This window comes from Gasterosteus aculeatus, chromosome 7 (genome assembly GCF_964276395.1).
Source record: "Gasterosteus aculeatus chromosome 7, fGasAcu3.hap1.1, whole genome shotgun sequence".
Taxonomy (NCBI): domain Eukaryota; kingdom Metazoa; phylum Chordata; class Actinopteri; order Perciformes; family Gasterosteidae; genus Gasterosteus; species Gasterosteus aculeatus.
This window is the reverse complement of record NC_135694.1, coordinates 26,488,572-26,506,381: the sequence shown is the minus strand read 5'-3', so window position 1 is coordinate 26,506,381 and position 17,810 is coordinate 26,488,572. Positions and strand designations below refer to the sequence as shown.

At 47.9% G+C, this 17,810-nt stretch overlaps 2 protein-coding genes across 5 annotated transcripts; one reads left to right on the top strand and one right to left on the bottom strand.

Moving 5' to 3' along the window:
* The first annotated feature begins 275 nt into the window (after nt 1–275).
* wdr44 (WD repeat domain 44) lies at nt 276–8,113 on the top strand. The gene is made up of 20 exons (XM_040182430.2): nt 276–893; nt 1,685–1,718; nt 2,679–2,756; nt 2,967–3,573; nt 3,827–3,966; nt 4,065–4,160; nt 4,262–4,398; nt 4,507–4,590; nt 4,683–4,789; nt 5,106–5,257; nt 5,351–5,489; nt 5,604–5,665; nt 5,751–5,867; nt 5,967–6,089; nt 6,172–6,363; nt 6,453–6,554; nt 6,660–6,775; nt 6,874–7,001; nt 7,069–7,203; nt 7,292–8,113. Exons 1-20 carry the CDS (start codon nt 817–819, stop codon nt 7,378–7,380), a joined length of 2,715 nt encoding a protein of 904 aa, XP_040038364.2. The 5' UTR covers nt 276–816; the 3' UTR covers nt 7,381–8,113.
* A 68-nt stretch (nt 8,114–8,181) lies between these two features.
* LOC120822632 (U2 snRNP-associated SURP motif-containing protein) lies at nt 8,182–17,384 on the bottom strand. 4 transcript variants are annotated; one of them, XM_040182431.2, is made up of 24 exons: nt 17,089–17,384; nt 15,999–16,083; nt 15,758–15,869; nt 14,838–14,947; nt 14,662–14,729; nt 14,458–14,561; nt 14,296–14,360; nt 14,051–14,216; nt 13,759–13,958; nt 13,069–13,112; nt 11,985–12,089; nt 11,843–11,909; nt 11,442–11,611; nt 11,192–11,354; nt 11,024–11,103; nt 10,850–10,937; nt 10,627–10,755; nt 10,322–10,511; nt 10,105–10,185; nt 9,953–10,016; nt 9,680–9,830; nt 9,321–9,431; nt 8,588–8,757; nt 8,182–8,502 (listed from the first exon to the last, which is right to left on the bottom strand). In XM_040182431.2, the coding sequence occupies exons 2-24, from the start codon at nt 16,074–16,076 to the stop codon at nt 8,382–8,384; spliced, it is 2,637 nt and encodes an 878-aa protein (XP_040038365.2). In that variant the 5' UTR covers nt 16,077–16,083; nt 17,089–17,384; the 3' UTR covers nt 8,182–8,381. The 4 variants fall into 4 exon arrangements, with proteins under 4 accessions (XP_040038365.2, XP_077962902.1, XP_077962900.1 ...); XM_078106776.1 differs by having other exon boundaries at nt 16,614–17,144; XM_078106774.1 differs by having other exon boundaries at nt 8,182–8,757; nt 17,089–17,306.
* Between the last annotated feature and the right edge of the window lie 426 nt (nt 17,385–17,810).

Sequence of the window (17,810 nt, the reverse complement as noted above, 5' to 3'; positions counted from 1 at the left end):
CATTTGGACAGCAGCCAGCATATCATGGCTACATTTAATCCATACAATCAATTCATTTTAAGACACTGCTTTAACATACTTATTTTCTGTATTTATAATATTTTTGAACATCTATATTGGTATTCGTCTCAAAATCCACTATGCCTGAGGCAACACACTGATGTCGGTGATCCGCTTTTCATTCGTTTTGCAAAATACAAATGACAGCCCAAACATGTTTCCTGCTCCGTGTCCTGTTCTTCTGCGATTCCGGCAGGGGGCAGTAGCGAGTCAAACCCACACCTGCAGCTGTCGTAAATTGTAACGTAGAAGAAGAAGGAGCCCGGGCCCCGCCCTTTCACTCACCTCCTTCGTCAGACTTGTGTGTGTGTGTGTGTGTGTGTTTTTTTTGTCTTACTGGTTTGTTTATGACGCGGCTCACTGGCTCCGTTAGCCTGACAGCTGACCCGGGAGTACGCTGTTGTAAAAACGCACCGATCGATGTCCGATTTCCAAGGAAGACACCGCGCTGCGAACCAAAGATTTATAAGAGGGGTAGAAAAGCTAGTTAGCAAGTAGGCGTCGGCGAGTCCGGTGACCAGATTACAGCTGTTAGCCTAGCATTGGGCTCATCCGTAAACGGTATGGAGTAGGGCTGGACAGGAAAGCGGTTGACGAAGGCAGGGCAGAAGCGTTTCAATTATAACAAGGATATAGAAAGGGCGGCACGTAGAGGAACAAGTCTATGCGTGTAAGACTTGCTATTCGCGGGTTAGGCTTTTAGACAGCTGCCCGCCGACTGGAATTGACTAGCTCGTGAGCTAAATTCATGTTAGCATGGCGTCAGACACAAGTGACACCGAGGAATTCTATGATGCTCCCGAGGACGTTAATTTGACTCCATCTCCTAAAGTGTAAGGAAAACGATTTTTATACCGCACTTCAGTAAAACGGTGACTAGCGAACGCGTTTCTGTTCGTTATGTGTAAGGTTAAGTTAGTGCCATCACACATCTTAGCAATGACAGCTAACCCACTTGACGTTAGATTGGAAGAAAAATGCTCATTGGTGAACTTCACACTCTCCACTGGGCTGCATATTACTACCCAGTGTGTGTTGTATTAAACTAATAGTATGTTGCATTGTGTTCCTGCAGAGAGAGTCAACTGCAATACTAAAGACACACGATGTTTTTCCTGCTAACAATTCCATTTAAAACATTTTTTATGGTGCAATTATAAAGATCGGTCAGCTACTTGACGTTTTAGCAGCTTTTTATCCCTTCTTTTGGCCATTGAGCTCACTGAAGAACACATTAACCTAGTGACATTGCCTTTATTTTTTTTAATTCTACGAATTTATGAATAATTTATATAAATTTCCCTAATTTTTTAGGTTATAGAAGGTGTCTGTTTTTACCGGAGTCAATGTCAATTGTTGAGTATGAATATCCATTTCATGCATTATTCAGGGAACGACACGTGCATGTTATTAATGTTGTTTGCTAAGCAAAAATGTCCAAATGTTTAATGAAATGAACAGTCTCAAAATCAGTTTATTTTTGGGGATAAAATAGTTATGATTCACTCACTCAATAGATAAACGAATTACATGTTTTATTTTAGATTATACTCGTTTTAACATGGTGTAATTGGGACGTTTACTTTCATGCCTTTTTGAACGGTGTCCCTTTTGTGTTTTTTAGGTCACCCACAAAGTCGGCCGTTCCTTTTCCTCAGGTATGTTTGTCTAAGCCCAGCAACTGTTGATTCAACGCAATATCTGCCGGGTCGCCATTGGAATGACTGTCCTGACTCAGTTTGAATGTTACCAAGGCTCGAAAGTGAAGTGGAATTGGTCAACACACAGGGTTGGAGTGCAATTAAGTTTAGTCATATTCCTAAGGATTACCTCATTTTAATCTGTTGAGGTAGTTTTTTTACTTGATGTTTTTTACAGATGGATTATTTCTTATTATTCGTGGTTGTAGCTTAGTTAAATGACTCTATTTGCTTACATTGCAAGACAAAATAGAGAGTGAATCCGAATTGGTCGTTTAGTGGATCTGTGTATTTCTACAGATCCAAGCTATCGAACCTAAAGCCTCCTAGATCTAGAGGGAACTGCAGTGTTTATAGTAGTTGTCCTTGGGGGGCTTCACGGTAAGATATTGGTACCCTTTGTGAAAACATTACCACAGTCTGTTCACTGCTGTTACTCATAATCGCATCGGTTCGCCGGCGTCTCCCTCCTGACAGCAAATAAACGTGAACGAATGGTCCGGCCTTGATGCGCTGCCCGCCGCGTCCACACAGAGGGTTACAAATCTCACGAGACGATACTTACTGAGAACTTGTTTATCTGAATCACAATACCCGGAGTGAACTTTGCTCACAGTCCAGCTTTGGCCCTGTGCCTTTTTAAATCCGCAGATATGACTGGACACATTGATTTTAAAGCAAATGGAAATACCATAGAGCAGTGTTTTATATAGATAGAATCAGCAGAAATTCCTTTGGAATTGGCCGTGAGTTGACCCCCCCTAGCAGGCGGTTGCATCAAAAGAAGCTAGTCTGTTTCTTTAGTTGACACAAAAATGCATTTTTCTACGAGTCTCCGTTCAGATCAAAGCTGACGCGTGCCTTTCGTTATCTCCGATGTGTTTCTATTGACGTTAATCGTTCTGTTTTCCGGGACAGTTTTCACAGAGATCTGTAAACGCTGCGCAAGATGTGAGCTGCGGGGCGTCTGAGACTCCGCGAGATGACCCCCTACTGGTGTGTGTTTCTCTTTCATGCACAGTGCGCCGCACAGAATGAGCCTGATAAACTGAAAAACAAAAAGTCTGAGTCTTGTACCAGTTTTTCATGTGGACATTTCTAGCTTAAAGTGTTTAATTTTGTGTAAACTAACTAAGGAAACAAACAACATCTTCTCCTGCCGTAGTGGAGCTGGACAAATGAGCCGTTCTTCTCTCCTCCTCACAGATCATTGATAGCATCATTGAGGAGAGCCAAAAGGATTGCGCGGGGGATGTCGGTGAGGAGGTCCAGCTGTTCGATCAGCTGCACGACAACGCAAGAGCAGAACCGGAGCCAGAGGAAGGGAGCGACGCCCAGGAAGTTCCCGCGGAGCCGGCGGCTCCATCCGTCGACCCTCAGCTGGCCGAGAGGCCGCGGGGTCAACGGGAAAGCGCAGCGACCGACGGGGCGGCGGCGTGCTCTCCGCCAGCCTGCAAGCCGTCGGCCGGGTCCCGAGAAGGCGTCCAGCCCCCGGACCTCACCAGCACCGTAGGACTCGCTGTGCTGGACGGGGCGGTCGCGGACCACGGGGTGCGGGGGCAGAGGCCCGCGGACATCTTGGACCAGGTGCCGTTCGCCCACCGGCCGGCCGACTCGGACTCCTCCTCCGGGCCCACCAAGCCCCCGCGGCAAATCACTGTGGAACCAGACATTGTAGCAAGCACCAAGAAGCCTCCTCCCTCGCGCCCGCCCCCTCCCGGCGGAGGTCCCCCCCCGAGGCCGCCTCCCCCGTTTCTGCCGGGTCTGCCGTCCAAGAAGTCTCAGGAGTGTCTGAGGCCGAGTGGACTGGAAGGTAAAGGAAAACGTGAAAGCTGACGGTCGTTGCGTTGATGCAGAATATTGTGTTGAATTTAATTCATTGAAGTACCGGCTTCATAGATTCAGGTTGTAAAAAGTCTCACGCGAGCGACGAGCCGAGAGTCGAGCGTTTTCGAGGTCACGCCGTTTATAGCTTCTCTGCGAGACTAAAACGACAGCGTCCGACCGCCCGCGTTTGCGTACAGCGCCGACTGAAGCCGCTGTTGTTCTGTCGCACGGTGGTTTAGTGTCTGCGGTCAGCGGCGACGCTCTGGAGCTCTCAGGCCTGGTGTCCCCCAGCAGCACAGTGAGGAGTCTAACCAAAGAGCTGCAGCATTCCTTGGATCTGGCCAGCGCCACTAGTGGGGAGAAAGTGGTGACGGCGCAGGTAAGTGGGGCCGCGGCCCGGACCTCCTTTTTTTTTTTTTTTTTTTTCAATTGCTCAAAAAGTTGAAGAATCTAGTAGCTCCTGTTGTCCTTTTGTAGGAAAATGAGGACGGACGGTCGTCCTCCCAGAGTGGAGAACAAACTCCGGGCCCCCAGCGTCCACGTTCCGACTCTGGCAGAGAGCTGACGGATGAAGTGAGAGCCGGCGCCTCCCCCCCGCACCCCGCATTTGTTTTGTCACGGCCTCTCGCACTTTTCTCACACAAAATGTGAATTTGTGTGTTTTCTTAAAACAGGAAATTCTGGCCAGTGTGATGATCAAGAATCTGGACACTGGGGAAGAGATCCCTTTAATCCAGGCCGAGGAGAAACTTCCTGCGGCGATCAACCCGCTCACTCTGCACATCATGAGGAGGACCAAGGAGTACATCACGTGAGTAGAAAAAGGCTCCTCCGTCATGTAATATCTTCCCTCTGAAAAGCTTTGAAAGCCTCATCGTGTTCAAAGCGATGGTTCCAGTCGATCCGTTTCTCCTCTCAGGAACGATGCAGCGCAGTCCGACGACGACGACAAGGCTCAGGCTCCTCTGGCAGACACGGACGGAGGGAAACTGAAACAGAAAACGTGAGGAAATCCCCGGCGGTTGGAGTCTGTCGTTTCCCGCGTGATGAAACGCATCCAATGTTGTATTCTGCTGTTTCCATGTTTCCCACCAGAACGCAGTTTAAAAAGTTCCTGGGAAAGTCCGTTAAGAAGGCCAAGCATCTCGCTGAGGAGTATGGAGAGAAGGCAGTGAACAAAGTGAAGAGTGTGCGCGATGAAGGTAAAGGAGCACAAGCACTTCCAGCATTTGGACCCTCGGTTAGGCTGCAGGATAGAACTCGTACACAGTTTACTAAAGTACTTCTACACAATGTAGCTTTATGCACTTGTTGCTGTAAGGAACATAAACGACGACAGTCAAACAAATGCAGTAACGAGTCACCGAGCCCTTTACATCTGTATAACAGAACACTTCTTTTAACTTTCTCGGGCCGAATGGCGCTTCCTGAGGTATGCATGCATTTTAACGGGTTCGCCGTTGCCACCGCCCAAAACATCCTGAGTCCTGATTTAGTTTTTTTTGGGGCGGGCTGAAGTGTTCCACACAGATCAGGACGACCCGTCGTCGAGCGATGACGAGGGCATGCCCTACACCAGGCCCGCCAAGTTCAAGGCCGCGCACAGCTTCAAGGGTCCCTTCGACTTCGACCAGATTAAAGTCGTGCAAGACCTGAGCGGCGAGCACACGGTGAGAGGACCGGAGGGATTTTAAAAAAATGTTTGTCTTTATTCTACGGGTACGTCGTCAATGTGTGAGCGGCTTCACACGCCTTCTCCTCAGGGGGCCGTTTGGACCATGAAGTTCTCCCACTGCGGGAGGTTGCTGGCGACCGCCGGCCAGGACAACGTGGTGCGCATCTGGGTCCTGAAGGCCGCCTTCGACTACTTCAATAACATGAGGATGAAGTACAACACCGAAGGTAAAAAAGAAGAAATAAGAAACACCCTTCAGACTTGACTTGAGTGGTTTATTTCCATTTAGATGCTCTGCTGTTTGCTGCAGTACGGTTCCGATTTTGCGTTTCCTTTTGCAGGTCGAGTTTCACCGTCTCCTTCTCAGGAAAGCTTGTGCTCCTCCAAGTCCGACGACCACGGGGTGAGCGACGATAACCTTTGTGATTCGTGGCTTGTAGGGCGCTTCAAGGACGAATATCGCTCTGCTTTATGTGCCCTCGCCACAGGCAAGTTGTGCTCCAGAGGACCCCGACACGGAAGACAGGACCGCCCCTTTCCGCCAGGTCCCCTTCTGCAAGTATAAAGGTCACACTGCCGACCTGCTGGACTTGTCCTGGTCAAAGGTGACGCCTCACTGCCGACTCTTTTCTTCTCGGTACCTCTCCCCTCCCCACGCGTTTAGACATTGTAAGTGCCTGGTTTTTATTTGTGTGTCAATCCAGAACTTCTTCCTCCTCTCCTCGTCCATGGACAAAACGGTCCGCCTGTGGCACATATCCAGGCGAGAGTGCCTCTGCTGCTTTCAGCACATTGATTTTGTCACAGCCATTGCTTTCCATCCCAGAGTGAGTAACCCCCCCAACCGCTATTCATTTCAGAACCCCCGGATTTGTATTTAGAGTAAACACGTGCCTCTCGTTTGCCCAGGACGACAGATACTTCTTAAGTGGCTCTCTGGATGGAAAGCTGCGCCTCTGGAACATTCCCGACAAGAAGGTGGCGCTGTGGAACGAGGTGGACGGCCAGACGCGTCTCATCACGGCGGCCAACTTCTGCCAAAACGGGAAGTACGCCGTCATCGGCACCTACGACGGCCGCTGCATCTTCTACGACACGGAGGTACCGGGCGGCGGTCACTTCTCTCTCCCGCAGGAGACGCCGTCTCAGTGTTCAGCATTTGTGAAAAGTTGTGTTTGTCTGTCCCGCAGCGCCTGAAATACCACACTCAAATCCACGTGAGGTCCACCAGAGGCAGGAACAAAGTCGGCAGAAAGATCACCGGCATTGAACCCCTGCCTGGGGAGAATAAGGTAACACCCGACCCTCCCGCCTCCCGCCTCCCCCACTAGGATGGCTCCTGTGATCCATGTCCCCACTAGCGAATGACAAATGTCCTCCCCCATCCCCCTCGGTAGATTTTGGTGACCTCAAATGATTCCCGCATTCGCCTTTACGACCTGAGGGACTTGTCTTTGTCCATGAAGTACAAAGGCTACGTGAACAGCAGCAGCCAGATCAAGGCGAGCTTCAGGTGAGGGCGGCCGCGTGGTCACGGCAGCAACCGTCCGAGGTGCCCGAGGCCATTTGAAATGCGTTTCTTCATGCCATCCGTTTTTTTTCCCCCCGCAGCCACGACTACTCCTTCATAGTCAGCGGCTCGGAGGATAAGTACGTGTACATCTGGAGCACTTACCACGACCTGAGCAAATTCACCTCCGTGCGACGGGACCGCAACGACTTCTGGGAAGGAATTAAAGGTACTTCATGTTCACCGCAAACACTGTGTCGATGGAACCGATACCTGAGGCCGAACTCTTCTTTCAGCACACAACGCGGTGGTCACCTCGGCCATTTTCGCGCCGCACCCAGGCCTCATCGTCCCACAGGAGGCCGGAGCAGACAAACCGGAAGCAGAGAGCAAGAGCCTGGACTCCACCGACTCTGAAACGATACCCTCAGGTACGTTCCGAGCTCCACCCGGTGGGGCGGGTGGTGGCGGTTTTCGGTGACCTCCGTGTGGCTGCTGTAACGGTGTTGTCGTTCGCAGGAGCCCTGAAGACGGATCACACGGAGGTTCTACTCTCTGCCGACTTCACCGGAGCCATCAAGGTTTTCATCAATGTCAAGAAGTACTGAGCACTGAGGTTTCTCCGCTCGGCCCTTTCTAAAAACACAACTACCTAAAGGTTACCGCTCCGAGACCAAGATCCTTCTGTGGCTCCTTCGGGAGAACAGGGACCCCAGAGTGGAAGATGTGGAATTGACTCTTTAATACAGACACGGCGGGATTCCCGGTCACATTTCACTTTTTTTTTTTAAATCTTTAATACCAAGCTACTGTGAACGGTTTGGCATTAAGAAAAAAAACCAAGGAGCCAGAAATACTGAGCGTGTGTGTTTATCTACAGCCGCGTGGTGAGCGTTGAGTCTCGCCACGAGCTATTCTGTAGCACACCGCCCACCAAACCCATTTCTTTTTGCTTTCAGATGTAAAGTGCAAGACACGGTCCACGTCAGTCTCAACTTTTAATGTGTCTTATGTAAAGTAACCATTGTCTTCAGAGCAAGCTGGTTTGGAGTTAATTGTGCCTATGAAAACTAGATCGCTTTTCTAAATTCAACTTCTCAAGCCTTCCTTTAAAATGAATCAAGACCTTTTAGCAGATGGCCGAAAATCTGATTATTATCATTATCAGGGCTGGGTATCTTACAATTTTTCAAAAATACCGGCTCCAAATTGCTTTGTTGAATAAAAGCACATTTCATTTAAAAAAAGTACTTTAGATTGAATGTGTAACATTGCATACTTGCTCCTTTTGTAAACAGAACCAAATGCTTTATTAATGTCTTCAATAAAAGTCCAAACAAACTGGAAGAATGTTTGATACCTGGCCCGACCAAACGTGTCCTACGTACACACACACACAAACACATTCATTACCCGCAGTGATTTATTCAGTTTCAGAACCTTTGCAACAACATTTCCGGTTATCATTTTAAAAACAAAACAAGAAAACAAAAATATATATAATTAGTTACAGTGTTCAAACTTCATCATACAAAAAGAGTTCTGGATCTTGCAAGGGTGCTGTGAGTCGGGACCAAGAGGACAGACGCTGGATGACGAGGCTCGAGAGTCAATGTTTGCTCTTCTTTGCCTTCTTGTGGGAGCGATGCGGCGACCGCGACCTCGACTTCACCGTCTTCCGGTTCGGGGATGGCGACCGGGAATGCTTGGACCATTTGGGAGACTTGGTCCTGTTGGAAAAGAAACAAGCGTGTTGAAGGTCTAACCGATGGCGTTTGGTGATGAACACACACACAGACGTCTCGTTGAACTTGCTTTAAGGGGGAGCTGCTCCTCGACCTCCGGGGGCGCTCGTCGGGATCTCTGCTGCGGCCGCGCCGCCTGACGCCGTCCTCGCTTCGTTTGCTCCGGTCTTTGTCCTTTCTGTCATCCTTGGACTTGTCTTTAGACCTCTTCTCATTCTTGTCTTCATCTTTTTCAAACTCCTACGGTGAAACATCCCGTCACACAAAGGCTCGCCGACCCCGCTTGGTTTCCCCCCCACTACTGCTGCTGCTTTGTCAATGTCAGACCTCAGCTGTTTCCCCCGTTATCACGATTACTGCACTAGTATTTATCAACAGTGACACTTGCAGAAGAAGAAAGCACAAGTTTTTTGGGTTTTTTTTTTTACATGCTGTTTTCTCTGTGGCTCACAGTTGCAGTAGATTAAACTGTGTGTGTGTGTGTTGCAGTAAACAAACAGCGACTTAAGCTTCATTTCCTGTAGGTGGCGCGTTGTTCTCAATCTGCAAATCACCTGTCTGATTTTTGACTGCCATGCTTCTCTAACTTTTTTTTTTTTACTGTGCCATGTTCAAAGTGTAATTTAATGTTCTGTACATTTTGCCCTACACGGTTCCTGATTAAAGAAATATTTCTACTACACATCTGTGATGGGTGTATTTTTGCTTTGGAGACCATGACGGCAGAATAAACACTGGGTGTATAAGAGCTTGAGCATAATTAACCAAATCAAACATTCAATAGCAGATTAAAAGCAGCCCACCTTCTGGAGAAGTTTGTTCCTGTAGTGCTCCACTTGTTGTTGTATGCTCATCCCGGACTTCCTCGTCCTTTTGCCGGATTCTAACTCGTCTTGGGTCTTCATGACTTTTACCTGTGACGAGACACATCTGGTCAGTGCTGCATGGTTCAATAAGCCAAAGACGCGACTGTTGGGAAGCAGCTCACAGGAGTCACACTAAAAAGAGTTCCGGCTGTTTTACGCAACAAGCAAACTCACAATAATTCAACATCCTTTTTAAATTTAAAATTCACTATGTTTGGATCCACAGCAAAATCAACAGGAAGACAACCACATTGATTCTGTAAAAGCAAACATTAATATTAAACATGTGGACTTGCCTCCAGCTCTCTCAAGCGTTTCCTTTTGCTTTCAGACATTTGAAAACTTTTGAGGGAGCTCTGGAAGTCTGCGCTCTCATACTTGGACAATCTGCCGGAGTCGTCGCTGCTGTCACTCTGCGAGTCTGCATCTCCGTCCTGCGAGTTGACACTGTCACCGGGGAAGGGGGGGAGACAAGAACCATACATTTCCATACCATTGGATCGATTACGCAAAGGGTGTGTGCCCCTCAGGGGAGGGGAGGTGCATGGATACCGACCACGGGGCCTTACCTTACATTCACCTCGGCCTCACTGTTGGGCTCCACCACCATGTCCCACTTGGACTCGGCCTTGGCTGAGGGACAAAAGGGGGGTGGGGGGGGGAAGGTGAGCGGGAGGGGAGAGGTTCGTATGACACGCGAGTGAATCGCCACGCGTGCTACCTTGAGAAAATGTCCCGGTATCAGCCGTCTTCTCCCACTTGGACAAAGGCACTGTGGAGAGAGGAACGTTGCTCTCCTCCACTGTGGGAACGAGGGGGGGTGAAAGAAAGTTGAGAGGCGGGATTGATCGCGTTATCGACTCGTGACACCAGAGCCTGGTTAAAAGTAGTAGTCGTTTCCCCCCACCCCCCCTCTTTTGATGTGCACACAGACTCACGGGGCATTCCGTCGATGTCATCCATGGCCACTGCTAAGGGAACACCGTCTAGGTCGTCCACGGGGACGCCGTCCAGAGGGTCCCAGCCCAGGGGGCAGCCGTCCAGGTCATCCACGGGGTCTCTGTGCAGAGGTAGCCCGTCTATGGGCGCGCTGTCCATCGGCGCGCCGTCGATGAAGACGGACACTTCCTGCGAGGAGACGGACAGGTGCACCCGCGTTTGTACCGTCCCGCGAGCAAAGGCGTTTGGACGGGATTTTTTGACGCCAATGGAAGAAGAAGAAAAACATAAATATGCAAATCACCTCTGCGGTCTCCTTCAACTCCTCCACTGCTTTGGCGAAGCCCAGGAAGATGTTTTGAAGGTGGATTAAATAAGGCTCCGGGTAGATGGCCCAGTCTTCCCATGCTCTAAAGCAACTCGTGACCTTTTGCTGTGGAGAAAGGGGAATAAATGAGCTTTTTTTTCTTTTTTAATTGTTGGCCATTGTGGTAAATGCCACTGGGCATTAAAAAAGACATTACTACCTTAAACTGTTCTGCCTGCAGCCTGGCTTGTATGTTTTTATGCGCTGCGTTAAGGTCTCCGAATATCTGCGTTAGCTTCGTTTCAAAACTGTAAAGACACGTTAAGACCGTCCCATGAAGAAGAAACACAACAGGACAAAAGTGTTGAGGCGGAGTTGAAGGAAAGTCTCTTACTATTTACGATAATATGACGCGCCGGCTACTTTGGCACATGAATTGTGTAAGATGTCGGACACGAGATATAACCTGGCAATCTGTGGGAAAGAGGAGAAAGTAAAAGGGCGAGTAAGACGCAACTACATTTTATATAGACGCTCTGTGCAGCGTGCGTCATACACTGACCTTCTTCTGAAGGGGCGTCTGGAGTAAGGAAAAAGACTCCGTGATGTGTCCCACTACTTCCTCTGCTGCGTCCGCTCGCTCGAGACAGAACAGCATGGCGCTGGCGACATCCTCTCGGCTGGGAGTGAGCTCCTTCAGCAGCGTCTCCAGCCTCACTTTGTGCCTGGGTGGCAGAGAGGACGACGGGTTCTCGTGTAACTCAACTGAAGCGAGAGGTGAAAAGGCGAGTGTCGCCGCTGGACACACTTACTCCGCTCTGAGCTGCCCTTTCTTCACCTCTTCCTCGGGGGGAACGTCCTCCTCCGCATCGGCTCGGTCTTCGTCTCTCTGAGAGTAGTTGTTCAGGATCGGGGGTCTCCACATGGAGCCCCCCCGGAACAAACGAAAGTCGGTGGTCCGCCACTCTGTCGGGGACTGGCCCTGTGGTGGGGACGACAAGGTTGATACATGATACACACAAAAAAAAACCTCACATAGAGATGAACAGCTTCATTAACACGGCTTTTACTTTTTTAACTAAAATCCCGAAAGTTTTGGGAGGGAAAACGTACCTGCAGGATGGAGAAGAGTTTCCAGCGATATTACAGCTTCATTAACACGGCTTTTACTTTTTTAACTAAAATCCCGAAAGTTTTGGGAGGGAAAACGTACCTGCAGGATGGAGAAGAGTTTCCAGCGATAGTACACATGATCTTGGCTTTTGTTGTCAAAAAGGAACCTGAAAACAACACAAGGAGCAAGCTGACCAAACATGTCCATGATCAAACACACGGACAGCGGCAGCAGCACTTACCTGTAATCAGGATTGCTTTTCTCCTTGTTCATGATTACCGCTTCGAACACGGGGCCTTCACGCACCACAAACTCTATCATCCTGTGGATGAGGAATAATAGGTTCCTGTGGGAAGAGGAGAGCGGGGTCAGAGCGGGGCTTCGCAACACCATCCAGCGCTAACGTCTCTGACGCCTCCTCATGCTGCACTAGTGGCCCGTGCGTGCATTTATTGACCGTAATGAATAAAAAAAAAAGGCGACGGCCCCTGGGACGCGCCGCTTTGCAAAACTGCTTGGTGTACTGTCCTCTGTGCAGAGGGTGCATCAGCGTACTTTAAATGTTCCCGGGGCACTGTGTCCATGGAAGGCGTAAAAGAAATCACACAGAGTCAATGACTTTACAGGCCAGTTTGAATGCAATACAAATTATGCTCTAAAAATAACTGGGGAAAAAGCACACTGGACACATAATAAATCAGCATCAGGGTGCTATAGAGAAGTTATTGTGGATTGTGGCGTCAGGCCTGAACCGGAGCCTCAATGTACAGTGTGTTCATGCAGTGTCACCTGATGTCTACCGCTGCAGTTACCCCTTCATAACGCTCACTACTCTCACCCCCGAAGCAGCACTCGGTTTGTCTTATAGCACCAGCATGAATCCACATCGTCTGACTCGGGTTAATATCAGATCTAGCTGCCTTCTAGCTGTATCCGTCTGCAGTGTCTCAGCCTGCCCACGAGAAACCCAGAGCCCAAAGACGTTCTTACAGCCCAGTTACCAAGTCTACTGCTTTTCACAATAACACGTATTAATAAGACGGGAGGAACATGAATCATCGGACATATTTGGGCAAACCAGAAGGGGTAAACACCAGTGTCCATAAAGAAACTACTAACTGCATTCACTGTATGTGAATCTGAGGAGATCGGGACCTTTGACATCTACTGTAAGAACCCTCAGTCTTACGTTGCAGATGTCCAAATGTCCACAGGATTGTTTATCATGTCCTTTATGTCGGATGCATTAACAGCCTGAATCCTTACAGGTCCTGTAACACTGTGTTATTACAGCTGGTCAGTCGTAGCAGGAAGAGTGTGTGTACCTTTCGGTCGGGATAACCACTTTGACTACGGCTTCGGACAGAGTCTGTTTGTGAAGTCAAATCAAATAGTGAAAGTATTAAAACGTGAGTACTTGTACAGATGAAACACTGCAGGATACATACAGCATAGAAAACGACGACAGCATTCAGTCAGTGAAATGAGGGGAGGGAGACACAGCTTCAGTTAACTAATGCAAAAATGCTAAACCAGATGTGTTAGCCGAGCTAACCGATCCAACATAAACATTCTATACACAAGTCAAACTGTTATGTTACTTTGAATTCATGCATTTTGTTACCCTGCGATATGGCACTGCACGGACACGGTGATCAATTAGAGGAATGATGACAAGCATTGTAACATTATTCACAACTTTTTACATCATGACCAACTAATAAATAAACTGATCAACTCATTCTGAATCAGTTGCAGAACCCACTGCAGTTTTTGTATTTCAATTTATAATTGAAGCCAAATAATACATTGTCAGGGTGTGCAAAGAAAAAAAGACAATTTGCATAAAGCGCGGAGCATTACTTTTAAAATATCCATACAGTAAAATCTTCTCTGAAGTCTTATTAAATCTATTTTTGTGGGGACTGTAGTGCCACACACACACATTAGAGGGAGGGGGCGGAGGGGGGTGGGGGGGGGTGTAGTCATGCCCCGGAGTACAGAGACAGCGTTACCTTGTCCAGCTCTCCTTTGGACATGCCGAGCGGCTTGGTGAAGTCATTGCGGAAGCGATCCCTCGGCTGAGCGTTGAAGGGGAGGCCCGATGGGGGCGGCGGGGTGACCCGCACCCCCGCCGGCGTGTAGAGAGGCTGGGGCGGAATCCGCGCTGGTTTACCCCAGCCGAGCTTCATTTCAAACCCCATGATCACTTTGCCTACAAAACATGGTCACAGTCGATGCGGTGATGGGAATTAGATAAACCTGCTAAATAAAACATTTTTATTTTTAAAAGCGAGTCAACCGTACCGTCAAGTGAAGACAAGGCTCTCTCCGCGTCCTTCCGCGTCATGAAAGCCACAAAGGCTCTGTTGGACGTCCTGCAGCGCTCCTCGTCTGTTCGAGGCCACATGATCTTCACGCTGGCCAGAGGACCATACTTACCAAACTCTTTGCAGAGGATCTCCTCGTTCATCTGAAAATAAAAAAGGTACAGGGTGGGAAATGTACGTGTGCTTGTGGTAAGCCCAATCAGAGTCGGCGCGTTCGGTTACCTTTGGGCTAATGCAGCTGATGTAGAGGTTAGTGGTGGTCGGCACAGTCAGGTCATCATATAACACTGTTGGGTCGGGGGGGGAAGCAGGATCGAGGTTGGGACGATTTATAGAGGCAAAACGATTTCAACAAATAGAACGATTTCGTGGAGGTATTCTTACCAGACCGTCCTGATAGTGGCGTGTCCAGTTCTGCAAATCCTCCTCCTCCGCCACCAGAATCATTTTTCTTCTTTTTATATCTTTCCTCTCGCTCTTCTTGTATTCTGCATTTTTCAAAAACGCAATACATAGGCTTATTTTTGCCAAAGATGTCAACTTATTGAACTGAAACACGATACTAAGCACATTTGCAAAAGGACTTACAGCTTAAGTTCTTCTTTGAAGAGTTCAAGATTGCTCTTCTTCTTTTCTTCTGTCTTTTTTTTAAATGTCTATCAATCAAAGCAGACAAAGCAACATTTAGAGTTAAAAGTAAGTTTGGGTTCCTACTTAAATCAGTGTATTGTGTCAATCCTACAAACATCTAAGGACTAACTCACAGACTTCTTGCTTTCAGCAGAGGATACCGGCGAGACATGCTGGGACACGGGGACAAACTTGCCAGCTGGTCGATACAGCTTATTCTTCTTTACTTCGGCTGCCTCTTCCTCTGCAAAAAGTAATCAAAGCAAATCATCAAAAATTGACTATCCAATCCATTATTTAGTTGTGCAAACTACGAGTAAGTTGGAGCCTGTATTGTAGTCAAGAAGACCTAACAAGACAAGACATTAACAAGAGTGTTAAGAGACAGGACATTCAAACACCCACATGAAAGAAATATTCCTCTTCATGTAGCTCTTTTATTGCCATGTACTACACGTGTGCAAGAACTGTATAAGTGTACCATAAGAAAGCCTTGATAAAATAACCGAAGAGGCATCGCACAGGGGCATTTTCAGCAAGAGAATGTTACAAAAGTGACAGAAAAATCAGAAAATTCCCCAGCTGACTGAGTGATATCCCCACAGTAATTAAATGATGACGATTAAAATCATTAGTCCTAGACGAGACCTTAAAAAGGGGGTCTTGAGACCAAGACTCATCTCGAGCAGCACAAGAAAGATCTATACGTGTAACAGTATGTTACACGTATAGATCTTATGTAGTAAGAACTGCTCGTTATTAGCTGGGATTCTATTTAATTTTTCTTATTAAAGCAATAATGGACTGATGTCTTCAGGTCCGCAGAGTGCATTCATTTTATTAAGCCGTTCAAAAGATATGGCCACTAATAAGACGGTAATTTCACTGCTGAGTCAGCATGATACTCTTCAATCACTATTTTTATCTATCTTTACCTTCCAAAAGTAATTCATTATTGGAACAGACAACTCACGATTCATCTTTTTGTCCAGACATTTCATGCAGAAGAAGTGGAGCAGAATTGAGACAGGATTGCAAAGTGTTTGCTGCTGACCTTTAGTTGCATTCACAATTCCACCACGGACAAAAGTTTTCACTCCGCTTTTCTCGCTGGTCTCAAATGACGCCAGGAATTCTTCAAAAACCTCAGCTGCTTTTTCTTCCTCCTAGAAAGTCACAGAGAAACAGAAGTACAATGCATTTTAATAATTTAATTCATAATATTGCTGATGCGTTTACTAAATCTAAACAGCACTAAACCATATAAACCAGTGCAACATCTCCAACCTCCATACCTTTTTTTTGTGGTCTTCTTGTTCTCGCTTTGAGAGTGTTTTGATCGCAGTGACAGGTTTTCCTTTTCTATCTGCCATGCTCGAACTGCAAAGATAACCACAACAATAAATGAATGACGGAAAAAGATGCTACATCTATACTGCTTAATAATTAACAGTTAGAAGAATAACAGTGACATCTCGGTTAAATCTGACATAATCCCCTTCCTCAAACCACCAGTGGTAGTTCAAAATGAGCCTAATTGGTGTCCCGATGGCTCCAATCCGGTTACATGCATCCATGTCCCAAAGGGGTCTGACATCAGTTGTGTTGTGAGCACAAACTGTGCAACACGTCCAGGTCCAGGGAAGAACAATCTAGAGTAAGAGACACCAATACAGAGCAAGGGACACCTCCCTGGTCCTCTGAGGGACAGGGCCCCCAGCAGACAAAAAAACAACAACAACCACCACGAATCTAAATGTGCCCCTCGGTGTCGTGTAACACACCTGCGATCGTGCACTATTAAGTCATGCGGGAGGGGAAACGAGTGAAAGGCGCAGTCACAGCTTTAACTTTTTGCACATTTCCATCGTTTCAGCGCATCCTGCACTCCGAACTGCGAAAACACATACCGTCAAAGGCAGCTTCGCTCCACGATATTAGACGTTGGTCGCACTTGGTCTCGGTCAGTTTGCAGCACAGGCGGTGTGTAAAAAGGCCCGGAGTAAATGCGAGCTAACGTTACCTCTACGCCAGGCTAACGCCAGCTAGCATTAACGTTAATGTTTAGCGTAAGCTAGCGGTGGCTAAGCTAACCCAGCATTAGCCTTCACCGTTGAGTTACGCGAGCTGCATACAGTGGACAGGTAACACGTCCGACCACCATCCCCGGTAACACTACAACCACCCCCACCACCACCACCTCCACCTCCTCTCTGACTGCTAACATCCGCGAACGTTGCGCCGTGGATGTCAGACAGTGATTCCGTGAGCTAACGCTAGCTAACAGAAACACACTCTCAACATGTTTCAACTGCGTGACGCCACACGACAAAGAGACACACAACCTCAACACTCCGCGTTTAGCTCAAAGGTGTAACAACTTACAACGTGTGTCATGCTACTGCTTCACCATTTTCTGAGGGGGGGGGGGGGGGGTTGTGGAAGGGGGGCGCGGGGGGGCTTTCAACAAATCAAAGAAGCATCCGAAGCGCAGCGGCGGAAGGAGGAGGACGCTTGCTCGGTGGGCTCAGTCCGCAGGGTAGCAGCCGAGTATCGCTGCGTATTCACGGCGGAGGGCGGGTGGTGGTGGTGGTGGTGGTGTGGGGGGTGGTGGGTGTGTGTGGGGGGGGGGACGGACCTTCGGTAAATGTGACTTTCTGAGTCGTGCTCTCAAGTTATTCACCTTCTCACGCAGGAGGGATGCGTCTATATGTTCCCACATGAGGCTAAGACAAAGTAACATGATTCATTCATAAAATCTGCTAATATGCAAGACAAAAAAACAGTTTGATAGTCTTCTATGCCAATAAGATAATTTATACGAGGCAAAGATAAATGAAAAACATCCCTTCCCAGAACATTAATACAAAACTATATAAAATTAAACCGTATTGTATATGGTATTTTTAATGACCAAAGGGATGACCAGAGGGTGCCGTTTGGACAGGTGCTCACCTGAGGACCATTGGACCGACGAGGGCTTCTTAGGCCTGACCAGAGGGACCTTTGGGCTACTTTGGATCTACTCTGTTGGCGCATTAGGGGATCAAATTAACCCACCTTTCTATATCACCTACATATTATAATAAGATAAGATTCATGTAAGG

Bases quoted from the DNA above. Each gene is read 5' to 3' on its own strand.
- wdr44 (XM_040182430.2), top strand. From the start codon at position 817: ATGGCGTCAGACACAAGTGACACCGAGGAATTCTATGATGCTCCCGAG. The intron at 5,666-5,750 runs GTGAGCGACGAT...CCCTCGCCACAG, and splicing joins CCAAGTCCGACGACCACGGG to GCAAGTTGTGCTCCAGAGGA. The intron at 6,776-6,873 runs GTGAGGGCGGCC...TTCCCCCCGCAG, and splicing joins CAGATCAAGGCGAGCTTCAG to CCACGACTACTCCTTCATAG.
- LOC120822632 (XM_078106774.1), bottom strand. From the start codon at position 16,076: ATGGCAGATAGAAAAGGAAAACCTGTCACTGCGATCAAAACACTCTCA. The intron at 11,910-11,984 runs GTAAGTGCTGCT...TGTTGTTTTCAG, and splicing joins AAAAGCAATCCTGATTACAG to GTTCCTTTTTGACAACAAAA. The intron at 10,756-10,849 runs GTAGTAATGTCT...CTTTCTCCACAG, and splicing joins TGCAGGCAGAACAGTTTAAG to CAAAAGGTCACGAGTTGCTT.